Below are 12,029 nucleotides of genomic sequence, written 5' to 3' on the forward strand. Positions count from 1 at the left end.
GCATGGCCTTTCCATGCACCCAACACTGCACTATACATAATACATTAAGCCAAGATGTCACATACATCTTGGACATGTCAAAAAGTTCTTAGACACCATATACCCAACTTGAAGACCTTACTGCTGTGGAATTTATGCTGGTAGTATTCAAGAATTGGAAGTTTCTTATTCCATGAAGTTCTATACAGATGCTACGTCTGCTTTGATGAAATATTACACACCTTCATTTGCTAATTAATTGAAGTGGCATAAACAAGATGACTGTCCCAACCACTTTCCTATTCAGCAAGTAATTATTTAAAGAATTTTGGACAGTAATAGAAGGTGAATAGATTTTCAGTTATTGATATTTCATCCTGTCATTGCAGAAACATTTTTTCTTCTCTCCCCGTGTCTGTATGTATCTGTTCATGGCCCATGTAGTTTTCTCTGGATGCCAATGAAGACACTCACCAGAAACCTTGAGAACAGTCACTTGAAGCCTTGTCAGTTATTACATTGCATTCATTTCAGCTGTTCAGATCTGTAATATATGGGTCAAGTTTGTCACTGGTTGTATGGTCAGAGCCAAACACAAATAGTAAGCAGATTTAGAAATGTGTGAACCTCAGCTGAATTGTAGCAAAAAATCTTAAGGGAAAAAAAATAGCCCATTGCACAAGCAAGACAAGATAGATGATCAGGAAGTTACATGGAAAAGTAATACACCTAAATAGTGGCAGGGTAATTAACAGATAAAACACAGGTGCAGATAAAAGGGGAACTAAGCACAGGTGAAGAGGCAGGGAGAATATTACATAAAGCTCAAGCTCTGTTTAAATTGGCCACAGCTTCACTCTCTAGTGCACTGTGTAGTGTCATTTTAAAGTTTAATTGTAACTTTTCATCAACTATACAGCAACGTATTGCCTAATTATATATTTTTTTTACTCCTACAACTAACAGGTAAATGTTTAAAAATCTTTTTATTAGGGAATATAATGCAATAAGAGTTTGGCATCTTTTCTCAGATCTCCTCACCCCATGGCCATGCTACTCAACAGATCATGAAATGACAGGTGCATCTCTACATTTCTGAATCTGTCTTCTCCATGTCAGGAAGTGAGGAGAAGATTTCTGACCTCAAAGGCAGATGCAGAGGTCTTGTAGCTTAAATAGTCCACACAGATTGTTAGTACATGCTTAATATATTCAGCCAATATGATCAAATGTGAAGCAGCGGCACAGGTCAAGTTTGCTGTCTGAATTATCATTCAAGCATCAGCTAATCTTATACATGCTGAATCTTATGGTATGTTACTAAATGGATGAAAGGTTTAATCTGAAAACCCACCATTTTGTTTGCTTTGTTTAGTGTCAGAAAGTCGGGGTGGAGATCCTTCCTGACTGGGAACAGAGTGTGAAAAGTTGGATCAACTGGCCTGGACCTAGCCAGAACGGCAGTGAGAAAAGGAGAATGAACAGGCAGAACAGCTAGTGGCGCAGAGCCTGGTTAGGAAAGAAGGATTTGATTCAAAGCTCGCTGCCAAGTGCACACTTGGAGGGCTTGGGGCTGTGGCTGCCATGGGAGGCTCAAACAGTAATTGGAGTGAGAGAACCAAATTCCTGGCAGCCAGGGCATGACTCACTGTGGTCTTGTCAATAAAAATGATCAACTCTGCCAGGCTAAGTTTGAATTTGTGTTGGTTTATGGGAATACAATGGAAGCAGCAAGACCTCAAACTGACTGCCAGAGGAAACCTGAGTAGGGATGTCATGGTGTACGGAGCTGCATGTAGCAAGATTATAGGAAATGTTATTGGATCCAGAATCGTTAAGACTTTTGGAAATGTTTTTGATGTAGACCTGGAAGCAGTACATAGGTTTGATAGAAATAAACCTGCTAGGTTGTATATTTTACTAACAAAACTGATAAAATCCAAAGAATTCACTGTTTTATGTTTAGGTGATGTAGAAAACTGAGATAAAAGAACAGATACACAAAAATGTGAAAGAAAACACTTATGGGGATGATGGTGGTGTAGAGATTGAACAGGATAGTAGCCAACTTTTATGTTTGTTAAAAACAATACATCAACAGGTATACATGAAATCATACTCAGCAAATGTGATACAAATCTAAATAAAGGTGGTGCTACAGACAAATTGGAAGAATCACCCAAGGCTCCATTAGCTGAACATTTAGAGTTGGTACACTGCACATTTACCATTACCACAAAATCACACACATAATATCTGCTCACACACACACACACAGAGAGAGAGAGAGAGAGAGAAAGCTCTTCTTCATGCAGTTACCTGATAATGGCATGCTGTGGGTGTACCAAGTTGTTATGGTGAAGTGGCTGACCTAATGCATTAGATTGAGTTCACTGTCAGGTCTTTAAGTAGCTGGGATCAGAGGCAGATACACAGCTAATGGATCCTTCTCTCCGTGGGTGGAATAACATAGCCATAGTTCTTTATTAAATGCGATGGTGACAGAAAAAAAAAAAGAACTTAAAAAATGAGACAATAACTGGACTTGGTTAACATGATAATCATTTTACATTTGTATGATCCACGGCCGGTTTAATTGATTTACAGTTGTTTATGTGGGAGGCGATGGGATTTGGTTGTACATTGCAACGCTTGCTGAAAAGTAAAATGGCTGAGCAGAGACAGTTGAAGAAATATGTGTTTGATTCCTGCTTCTCAAGTAATGGCTATTGAGTCCTTGTCATGTCATCATTATGGAAAATCACTTATCTCGCTGAGTGCTCTAAAACTGGACCAACATGTATTTTTTAGACCACAAATTGCTGAGAGACGGAGAGCTCCAAAGTAATATTGCATGCAGTGGCCTCCAAAGCTTTTAATGAGTAAAGCAGGACAGATTTGTTTTGGATTAAAAAAAAAACTAGACTTAAAATTGTATGGAATTCAAGACTATCTAAGCCCAGTGGTATGATGTTGGAAAAATGCCCAGATGTGGTAAGTTTGTATTCACATTTACTAAGTAAAATGGCTGTATCAGTGGTGATAGTGGATAATTAAGACTCTGATAAAGGCACTTACAAATAGTGATAATACAAAGAAAAATCTTCAACTCATAGTCTGGTTTCACTTCTTATTTTTTGAGTGAACATCACTATGCCCACTTTTCGTTTAGGGATGAGGAATGATGACTGGCAGTGGTGAATATATGAATTTCAGTGCCAAATACAGTGTGAGCGGGATTCATCATACTCCTGCGGCATTGCTCTTCTAATATTTGCAAAATGTTTTGCATTTCACCTGCACAGAACAAGCAGAACCTGGTGTCAAAGCAAATAGACCTGAAGGGTAAGGAGCCAGAGAAAGGCGTGTTGATGTCCCACATAATAACAGACCTGAGAATCCCCCTGTCCTATGAGATTCGACTGGCTCCCATCACCACCTACAGCACGGGGGACTATGTCAGCCGAATCATTTTGTACTCAGAACGTAAGTCTCTTTTCACATCATTCGTTCCTGTGTAAAGAATTATGATGTTTATGAATATGCTCAAAACACAGATAATAATGTGCTTATCTAGATAATAATGCAAATGTAATTTTCTTACAGCCTACACCTATCCACGATCTTCAGGTAAGACCAAACAAATATTATTTATTTTTTCCATTTTTCTATTTTAAAGTGAGGAATACTCTTTTTCAGACCTTACTCCTCAAACTAAGGATGCTTATGCTATAATTTTGTTGCCCATCACTGTTAAACTACTTTAGAAGAATTTGGGTTCGATTTGATTTAACACTAGTATGCCATTGAGTTCGCAAGAGGAACAGTCACAGAGCCAGACTGGGTAGCATAACCACCATTTTAAATGAATGAGTGAATTTACTTTACTTGACAGCCGTTTCCACAAACATAATGTCGAGAAATTCAACGATGAGGCTTTCCTTTTTAGTCTGTGCAGACCTTTATCTCAGTAAATTAGAATATCATCAGGTATTTTATGGACATCCTTGTTATGTTTCTGTTAATGTAGATTATTATGATTACGGCTACTGGAAATAAAAGCTTTTAAAAAATTTAATATTACTTATGGATATGGAAAGGTTGTTGTTTGACCATATTATTTAGTGAGCTCAGAGTTTTCCAATCGGGAGTCATTGACACCTTCTATAGGGCAGGTAAGCCACAAAAGGTCATTGCTAAGAAGTTGGTGCTTTACAGAGTGCTAAATCCACACATATTAATGGTAGGTTAAAAGTTATGTAAAAGTGTTATGGAAAGATGTGCATAAGCAACTGTCAGGCATAACCACAAACTTAGGATGATTGACGCAAAGCCCATTTAAAAGCCAGGGGAAATTCAAAGTGTATGGACTGCCGAAAGAGGAAACACATAAGCTTCAACTATCACATTATTTGTGTTAAGCCACTTCTGCACCATACTAAATTAGAAACCTTTTACCTATGCTGAGGAGGAAAAGTAGTTGGCTGTTGCTTAGTAGTCCAAAGTCCCTTTTTTTATATCAACATGCATTGTGCAAGAGTGGAAAGGCACAGAATCCTCATTGCTGAAGGTTTCACAGTGTTTGATGCTTTGACAAGAGGAAGGTGAAAGATACCAGAGCCAACAATTGAGCTGAAGGCTGCTAGTAAACTGACCTGGGCGTAACACGTTAGCGGAGCCTCTATCTGATCATCATCAACCTACTATACATTGATGGAGTGATTTATAGAAAATAACAATAACCTTTTCTTATCAAAAACACATTTTAAATGGTTTTATCTCATATTGTAATTTTTGGAAAAACTGAATTTGGGGTTTTCCTTTAGCTATAAAGAACAATCTCCAAGTTTATGAGAAATAAATGCTTAATATGCAACACTCTGTGTGATACAAATCTATATCATAGATAAATGTTAGATGACACCTGCCTTACTAAAGTGGGATTTGCAAGCATATCTTTATGTTACAGACAAAAGGGAGTTAAAAATGTGAAAAGATAATTAAATATAATATAAAAGTAAATTATAAAAAAATAGTTTTATCAGGTTATGGACCAATACCACTGAAACATACTACATCAAACTGTACAATTTAGCCTCCTTTTCTCCTGCATTTATTGGTTTTATTAAGCACACTCCACTGTCTCCATGCATCTCATCCCCGTCGTTCTCAGTCAGTCGGGTCTTCTGTGTTTTGTTCATTAAGAGACACGCTGCATTTTCCTGCCAGGAGTGGCAGTTGGCTCTGCCAGGGTGAAGCAATTAAAACAACAGCAGATTGGAACAGACTGCGGGAACAACGGTGTAAATTGAAAGCGGTGCATGAAGTGGAGAAGGGTGTGAATAGTAATAGATTAGCTCCTTGAAACAAAAGAGAGCGCGCGGGCCATCCTCATGGGGAGCGAGAACCACGAGCATCTTTATCAGATTGCATGTCTGCGTGTCTCCGGGATGGTTTTAGACGGCTGTTGTCATACTCTTATGTCTAGTGAGTCTTTGATAATGGCAAAGCCCACCAGATGGGCTAATGAAGGTGACAACACCATAGAGAAAAGCCACTTTATCTTGCTTAACAAGAGACGTCAGCATTAGGAATGATGAAATATGTTGTTTCTGACGTTCACCGTAACTCAAAAGGAAACAAGTAAATCTGAAGACAAGAAAGTCATTCCAAAAATCCCAGAAGAATATGTAGTAAAACTAAATCTGATCACATCACCAGTTTATATCTTTGAGTACAATTATATTTTACATTATGAAAGTGTAGCCACCTTGGGGAATTTTTTTATTTGTCTTTAAGTTATTCTTCTTTGTCAATCAAAAACTTCCTGAATGTACATGTTAGTGTTAGTTACTGTTTCAATCATGTAATTTAAATTGGGGGGGGATTTTGAATGTGCAGCACAAAATAAAAACTGATTTGGAAAATAAATCTACATTTATTCAGGTTGGTGTACATCTTATGTCTGAATTATTTCTCAGACATAAGATGCCAAGATGCCAAATCGTAATATCTAACTTGCCTTCCACACTGTGTCTATCATCTTGTTAGTAATTACTAGTTTGTTGACTCTGTAGTGCATTTCGAGGAGGTAATTTTTACAAATGTGTTGTGCAGCTTTTGTCCAACATAATATATTATGAATAAAAGTTTTTTTTTCCCTTTTTCTTCTGTCTCTCATTTCTTTTCGCCCATATATTCACACATCTTAGACCAGGTGTGTGGGTTTGAGGATGACCGGATCTGTGGCTTCTCTCAAGACCGGAGCGATAACTTTGATTGGACAAGACAGAATAATCTGACGCACAATCCCAAACGATCTGCGAATACTGGACCAGAGAGTGACCGCAGTGGAACAAAAGAGGGTAAGGAAATGGGGAAGTCGTCTTAAAACTGATCTCGTTTCTGCAGAGAAACATGGAACCAGTGGTTGAAGAGGCAGAAACTCGGGCATGGAAGGAATTCTGAGCTTTGGCTTTGGAGAAGTACTTTTAGTTAGCCTTATCATTTTTCAAGGATAATTGGAAAGAAAATGTGTGTATGAGTGGATATTGAACCATGTCATGATTAAGTATTTAAAATAAAAGAATAATTTGGCCAATATTGATGCAACATTCACATCAAAAGTGCACAAAAATGTGTGTAAAATAATGGTTTAAAGTATTTGCTGAAAAGTTAAAGTTGAGTCTTGAACTGCTAGATTATTCAGTGTCAACAGTGGCTCTATTTGATTGTCACAGTCTGTCTGACAGCATCTGCATAAAGATTAACTTAATTAATTAAAACAATTTTCAAAGCTTATGTCCTCTATAAAAATGTTATACAATGTTCTGCTGGAGCACCAAAATGCAGGAACTATCTGGCATTAAGCAGTTGATAGTTAAACAAAATTATTATTTAATGTGAATCAAAATGTGCACCCTGCAGAAACAGAATAGGAAAAAATAAGGCTTAGGAAACTCTGATCTTTGCTTGTGGATTGTTGAACCGTGCTGGAGAACGAAGGAAATGCTATTAATTAAATTGGGATTTCAGTTTTAATTTCATCTCCAAACAATTGCAAAAACATTGCAAATCATTGCCTGTGACCCTGTTATTTAAACACTGATTCACTGTCTTGACTTTTAATGACTCCTTGACAGTTCAGAATCAAATCTCAGCTCTAATTCTTTTTGTTTCCTGGCTGATTGCAGGGTATTACATGTACATCGAAGCATCACGGCCGCGCGCTCAAGGCGACAAGGCTCGTCTTCTCTCTCCACTTTTTAATGTGTCTTCAGTCAGGGGTCCCAAGGGCTCCGGCCGAGTCCCGTACTGCGTCTCCTTCTATTATCACATGAAGGGCAAACATATTGGTGAGTGCTCACAAACATTCACATAATTTCATTTATCATATAAAAGCAATCATAGAAGCACATTGCACAAGAATGTACTAGCAGAAACATTCACCTCTGTCTCCGGGCAAAGGTTGAATTTGGAGCTTGACCCCTATGTGTGGAGCTTGTGTGACACAATAACGCAGAGTGTGTGTGTTTGCAGGACACACAGATTATTCAGGGGGGGTGTTAAAGGGTGTGCCCTAGGATGTTATCAGTGTTCTGTTTGCACGTTTTTGCTTGTGCATCAGTGTGTCTGCATTTGTGTGCATTTGGAGGTGGCTAAAGGGGGCAGAGGCTTTGTGATTTATGGCAGGGGCCAAGATACAATCAGTCATCTAGCAGAGCTGTTCATCATAATATGTTCTGTCACGGCGCTAGAATGCACACACAGTTGCACACACACATGTACACAGACCAGAACACTAATAAATGAAAACACTGGCTTCAATTCACTGTTCTTAAATAATGTATATGCATGAACACAAACAGCAGCAACACTGTAACCACACTTAAACAACACTATAAGGTCATGATCATCATTCTCTCCATCTTGTGGAGGAATTTGCTCCACTTTTTTACATTGCCCATTTCATTTGGGTTTAATTTTACTCTTCTGTTCTCAGAGTTTTTTTGCCAACTTTTTATACATTTTCTGTTCCAACTGTTCTGCTGATTACCCGGTTCTTGTCAAACTTTAGCTGTTTAACGAATGTCATTTTAAATATTTCAAGTATATTTTAGTACAAAGATGAGTTTAAAGTCAAGCTGATGACTATGAGGGTTTCAAGATGAGTGCAGAAAAAAGTATCCCATATTTTGACTAATGTTGACTGTCCAACAGCTAACGCAACAGTGTGTGTCGCAAAGTGATATATGAATGGATCAATGTGTTAAAATGTAGGCATGATGAGAAAGTTATACCCATCAGTCAAGCAGCCAAAAAAAAAAAAATCTGAACTTCAGTTATCCTCATTAAATTCATCAAAACTAAGAACTCCCACCATTGTTGATCTACAGCACATTACAACCAAAAGCATGTATTTTTTTCAAACTATTTTGACGATGAAAAATAGATAAAATCTTGTAATTCTTCAATTATCTTCAACCTTATTACATAAAAAATTTCTCATTACATTGTTTTACTCTTTTATATGTTAAGGTTCTTCCAAAGAAAAATTAAGACTAGCAGGCCAATTTAAAAGTTAAACAACTTAAAACAATAAGTTTTAAAAGTTTTAGACTTCAAAATGAAACTGTAACTGTTTAACCATTAAATTTCACACAAAAGTTCTCCTTAATTATTGACAAGCTGTCGTTTCCTATCTTTAGGCTGTTTGTATTTTCTGGATCTGGACAAATTCAAAGGTTCTTTGGACAATAAAGGCTCCAGCCCCCGTCTTATGCCTTTATGCTTGAGATTCAACACTTAAATGTTGTTTAAAAAGGCAGTACTGATTAAATGTCTCCAGGGCAAGATAAAAAAAAGAAATGAAGTGTTGTTTGCTACAACAAAAAAAGGGAAGATGTCCTTATTCTCACTGTTAGGTATAAGTTGTGAAAGAGTTGGACTGAATCTTTTACACATACCTCAGGTAATGTTTCTCTGCTCCTCTTTGGGATCACTGTCAGCAACAGCAAACTACATTTAATAAAATTTTGTTGGTCATTGGATAAGTGTTTAGAACTGTTGTTGAGAGCAGCAAGACGTGCATAAATACATTCACTGGAATGTTTTAAAGACTAAAGTTTCCAAATAATGTAATTTTTTGTTTGGATAAAACTTTTCGCACTTTATGCATACAGTACTTCCATGTACGTGACATCCAGTTAGTTTCACCTTTTTAGATTTTACTTTTGGTTCTGACAATAAATGACTGCAAAAAATGGAGTGGTAACGAAGGGTTAGCGGGATGTTACAGGGAATGAAGGCTTTATTTCAGTCATCCAAATGAAATAACCCATTTGAGTTCAAAAGCATTTGTTCATTCATGTCAGTTTGTGAGGCTGTGGCTCTCTTGTACACTGTCTCCTCTGATGACAGTGTGGATAAATAGGTCTGATAGAGCTGTTCCTCTGACACTTTTACCACCACACTTTGCCATGCCTTTGACCAATCAGTAGGCTGCCTGTCAGTGTCTTCTTTATCCTGTGCAGTTTATGTGGACCTGCAGGAATGGCGTGTGTGTGTGTGTGTAGGTGGTGAAAGAGAATAGCTGAACAAAAAAAGGAACAATATGAGGCTGTAATATGTGGTTGTAGACTGAAAGACTGTGTGTGTGTGTGTGTGTGCGTGCGCGTGCGTGCGTGCGTGCGTGTGTGTGTGTGTGTGTGTGTGTGTGCGTGCGCGTGCGTGTGTGTGGGCGTGCGTGTGTGTGGGTTTATGAAAATAGATAGCATATTATTTTTAACAGTATTTCGTCACCTCATCTGTGATTTCCTCTATTATTTATAATCATTTTATTTCTTTTCTTCTGTTTTTTTTTTTCTTCCAAAATCTTTGCTTTTCCTTTGTTTAATTTACTGATTCTCCAAGATCCCTTTCTATTTCACGTAATATTTATCTGGGGAAGACATTTCTGATACGCATCATTTCTGTGGTTGCTTGGTGATGAAAACAGTGTTTCCAGCCTTTATGCTGATTCAAACTTAACTTCTGAATACAGCTTCCTTTGAGTTTGTATCTCTTCATCACACGCAAAACAAAAATATCCATGTCTGAAAACAAAATAATAAATACAAATCTATATCAATCCATCCATTTTCTTTACACCCTTGTCCCTTAGTGGGGTCAGTAGGGGTGCTGGTGCCTACCTCCAGCTAACTTTCTGGGCGAGAGGCAGGGTCACCCTGGACAGGTCGCCAGTCTGTCGCAGGGCAACACAGAGACACACAGGACACACAACCATGCACACACACAGAGGCCAATTAACCAGACAGTCATGTTTTTGGACTGTGGGAGGAAACCGGAGTACCCGGAGAAAACCCACACATGCACAGGGAGAACATGCAAACTCCATGCAGAAAGACCCAGGCCGGGAATCGAAACCAGAACCTTCTTGCTGCAAGGCAACAGCTCTACCAACTGCGCCACTGTGCAGCCTGATATCAATATATTTCTATTTATATTATTACCGTTTATTTAGCAAAAAAAGCCCAACTCGTTTAACATTCCCATATCATGAAATTAGTCTTACTTGAGGGGTTTCTTTGCACAGGTACTTTTTTTTTGTGTGCATTTTTCAGCCTTCTGAAGAGGTTTTATCTCAATCAAGGTTTAAATAATTCTACTATGTAAACACAGCACACATTTAATACAGAAGGGATTTCTGATGTGCAGACATATAGATACTACTTCTGTCTGCACACCCGTTAATGCCACATGTAGTGCACGGATGCCCCCTGCTTGTGTATTTGTTTAGAAGACTGGTGGTTGGTTAATGTTCCAATTAGGGGCTGGCTGGTGGTCGTTAAGAAGATGAATGATTCTCTCACATCCTAGAGGGCTGAGTGAGATAGAGACAAGAGGGAGCGAGCCTATTAGGGCCCCTTCTCATAGCTCACACAGTGTTTCTTTCCTTACACTAACACATCACACGAGAGCGAAGTGTGTATACTGTAAATATACTAAAAGAGAATGGTTAATTAACACGTTCTCCTATTCTTCTCCCATGTTCTCTGCCGTGCTTTACAGCTGTGTCAAAGTAGGCCTTTTCGGTGTGTTGCCATTTCACACATTTTAGGAGAAATTTCAACGTTAGAAAGTCTTGCAGATTAAACATCTCACCTAAATGTCATAAAGGCTTGCTTTAGGTGCCTACTTTTCTGCATATGTCTTTAGTGACAAAAGATTTTAACCTGACCTATTCCTTTGTTTATTCCTGAATTGTCTGTAAAAATAAAAAAATATTTTGTTACAGTGAGACCATGACAGCTACAGATTCACCATTTGTCGTTGATGTGTAACTTTTTCACAGGCACGCTCAACGTCCTTCTGAGGGTGAGAAGTATTGCGCCTGTGGATTCAGTGGTGTGGACAAAATCAGGTCATCAGGGCCCAGACTGGAGTAAAGCCTTCTTTGACATCAGCCCCAGCGGACCCTTCCAGGTAAAACCTCTATCACCGTGTCTTCTCTCCAACACAGGGAACAGCAAAGTCAATAATATAGCAGTGAAAAACCTGCACACTTAAATCTTTCGATAGGATTTCAAATATAAAACCGATATCTCAAGAAAAACCTCAGCAGTTCTGAGATGGGAACCTGTGTGTTTGTTTGAATGACAGCAGGGCCCCTCCCCCTCTGCCCTGCCTCATCACACTCAACAATTGAGATGTGTTGCGTGAAATTCAGAACGTGACCTGCAGGTATGACCCAGTCATCTGGTAAGGGAAAAACATGCAGTGTCCTCTCTACTGTTAACGTGAGTTTTGAAGAATCCAGCCTCTAAAGGCAATTTGGCTCCTAGTGTTTGCTCCTTGATTTTTATCATGGCCCACCACTGTCGCTTTGGCTCACTCAACGGAGGCAGAAGAAAGAAAAATAAATTACAACTCCTTTTTACTTGTCATCTCTCTCTCATCTTTTTGACATTTCTTTTAGTGCAGCCATTTCTTCTCCACTATGTCTTCCCCAGAAGAAAGACCTCTGATACAGCCAGAAATTAACAGGGGAG

The 12,029-nt window shown here is 38.5% G+C and overlaps 1 protein-coding gene across 2 annotated transcripts in view; it reads left to right on the forward strand.

Annotated features, from left to right (window-relative positions):
• Window positions 1-12,029, forward strand: part of mdga1 (MAM domain containing glycosylphosphatidylinositol anchor 1) — a 176,014-nt gene that overhangs the window by 144,364 nt on the left and 19,621 nt on the right. For both annotated transcript variants that reach the window (XM_081605316.1, XM_081605317.1), the window contains exons 12-16: window positions 3,285-3,465; window positions 3,586-3,609; window positions 6,192-6,344; window positions 7,173-7,334; window positions 11,333-11,463. In XM_081605316.1, the coding sequence (XP_081461442.1) occupies window positions 3,285-3,465; window positions 3,586-3,609; window positions 6,192-6,344; window positions 7,173-7,334; window positions 11,333-11,463 (651 nt within the window). The remainder of the gene's footprint in view (window positions 1-3,284; window positions 3,466-3,585; window positions 3,610-6,191; window positions 6,345-7,172; window positions 7,335-11,332; window positions 11,464-12,029) is intronic.

Source organism: Poecilia reticulata, chromosome 3, assembly GCF_904066995.2.
Source record: "Poecilia reticulata chromosome 3, P_reticulata-male-v2, whole genome shotgun sequence".
NCBI classification, from domain to species: domain Eukaryota; kingdom Metazoa; phylum Chordata; class Actinopteri; order Cyprinodontiformes; family Poeciliidae; genus Poecilia; species Poecilia reticulata.